This window comes from Neophocaena asiaeorientalis, unplaced genomic scaffold (genome assembly GCF_003031525.2).
Source record: "Neophocaena asiaeorientalis asiaeorientalis breed wild unplaced genomic scaffold, Neophocaena_asiaeorientalis_V1.1 scaffold357, whole genome shotgun sequence".
Lineage (NCBI taxonomy): Eukaryota > Metazoa > Chordata > Mammalia > Artiodactyla > Phocoenidae > Neophocaena > Neophocaena asiaeorientalis.
The window spans coordinates 2441039-2442968 of NW_020173270.1; the positions used below are offsets into that span (position 1 = coordinate 2441039).

At 55.2% G+C, this 1930-nt stretch overlaps 1 protein-coding gene across 1 annotated transcript in view; it reads right to left on the reverse strand.

Annotated features, from left to right (window-relative positions):
• Positions 1–867: 867 nt before the first annotated feature.
• Positions 868–1930, reverse strand: part of SAXO5 (stabilizer of axonemal microtubules 5) — a 4401-nt gene continuing 3338 nt past the window's right edge. The window contains exons 8-9 of the mRNA XM_024745676.1: positions 1616–1701; positions 868–1095 (exon numbers count right to left, since the gene is read on the reverse strand). Of these exons, the coding sequence (XP_024601444.1) occupies positions 868–1095; positions 1616–1701 (314 nt within the window). The remainder of the gene's footprint in view (positions 1096–1615; positions 1702–1930) is intronic.

Below are 1930 nucleotides of genomic sequence, written 5' to 3' on the forward strand. Positions count from 1 at the left end.
ACCCAGCTGTGATCTGGGGGCCAGCTGCCCAGCCAGCCAGTGCACCAACCATTCAGCTTCCAGCCTCTGCTCACAATAGGGGGGTACATTGCTGGGCCATTCTCAGCATGTCCACCCTTTCATGCCCCCCTCTGAGCCTCACCCAGTCTCTCAATGATTGAGCTCCATCCTACACCCTCCTTACCTTCATCCTTGGAAAGGAAGCTCTCCCTTCTTGACCCCCAGCCACGCACACTAACCAGTGTGTACATTTCTCATTTACAACAATCTAATGAGAGAGAGCTATTGTTTATCGCCGTTTTACAGATGAGCAAATAGAGGCTCAGAGGGGTCAAATGACTTGCCCAAGACTACTTTCCAAGACATGGAGGAGTCAGGATTTGCACTCTGTCCATTCAGGCCCAGGAGCCTACATTCTCAACCTCTCACCACGCTGCCTCCGTTCAACACTGTAACTCCATCCTCCCACACCATTCAGAACTTTTGGCAGCGAGAATTCCCTAGCGGTCCAGTGGTTAAGACTCGGCGCTTTCACTGACATGGACCTGGGTTCAATCCCTGGTTGAGGAAGTAAGATCCCACAAGCCCTGTGGCACAGCCAAAAAAAAAAAAAAAAAAAGAATAAAAGAAAGAAAGAAAGAACTTGTGGTATCACCTGAACACCTTACAAGCGTCAGACCACCAAGCTTTTGCACAAACTGAGATGGCCTCCCTGCCCAGAGTGGGATGACACCCAGGGTCTGCGGAAATTCAGGGCTTCTCCATGGAGTCATTCTCTCCCGTACGTTCTCTCACCAACCCCACAGGCACCCTATCCTCTTTCACGGCTGACTGATGGAAAGCGGTGGGATGTTGCCAAAGTGGTGTTTATTGCTGGCTGCGGCATGGGTAGGTAGGGGTCTGGGGGGCCCGAGGGTCCACCTTCCCAGCCCCACAGCCCCACTGGCGAGGGGAGCCCAGGGGCACATGACTCTCCTGGAGGTCGTCCCATCTCAGCACTCCTGGGCCCTGGTACTTGAAAGCAAACTCATCCTTGTTTAGGGTTGAGAAGAAGCGCTGTCTACCCAGCGGGAGCTCCAAGTGGCTATACTTGCACTGTGGAGTCAGGGTGGGGAGCCTGGCAGGGCAGCCTGGAGGATGGCTGGCCCACCCTGGCCACCCTGTAGTTCCTGCACCACCTTGGGAACATCAAAGAGTGGGGAACGGCTCAGCGCAGTTTGGCTGATGATTGGGTCCTGGGGAGGTGGGCAAAAGGGAACCCCAGGTTGGGCTGACCCAGGAGCTGGACGAGAAGCTGGAGAGAAAGCAGGTGGGTCCCTGGAATGACCCCAGGGCTGGGTTAACCGTAGGTGACTCTGAGCTAACCCCTGGCTTGGAGTATAACTGTGGCTGGTGATACGAAGCTGACCCTGACATGACCCTGGGGCTGAGCTAGAGATGACCTGGGACTGGGATGACATTAAGATGACCCTGAGCCTGGGGTGACCCTAGAGTGACCCTGAGCGGACTTGACAGTAACTCTGAGTCTGAGTTGATGCTATAGTTTTCCTGAGATAACTCTACACTGATTTCGGGGGTTACCTGGTTAGAGAGATACCCCTTCCCCCTCCCTCACCCACTGTAGCATCTCCTCAGTCATGGAGGCTGGAGCTGTTCTGTGTGGCTTCAGCATCTTCTGGTTCATGGTAAAAAAATCTGTTTCTGGAGATTTGGGAGGGGTGGCTGAGCTGAGGGGCTGAGGGAGGAAAGGCAGGGCCCAGGGGGAAGGGACATGGGAGACTAAGGATGGGGTAAGGGTTCAAGGGTGACGCCTGGGCTAGTGCTGAAGTTGTCAGGGGAGGAGGATGGATTATGAGGCAGGGAGGACGGGGCAGCCAGGATACGGCTGAGGACGCCAGGGGCGGGACAAGGGTAGACTAGCGAGGGTCGG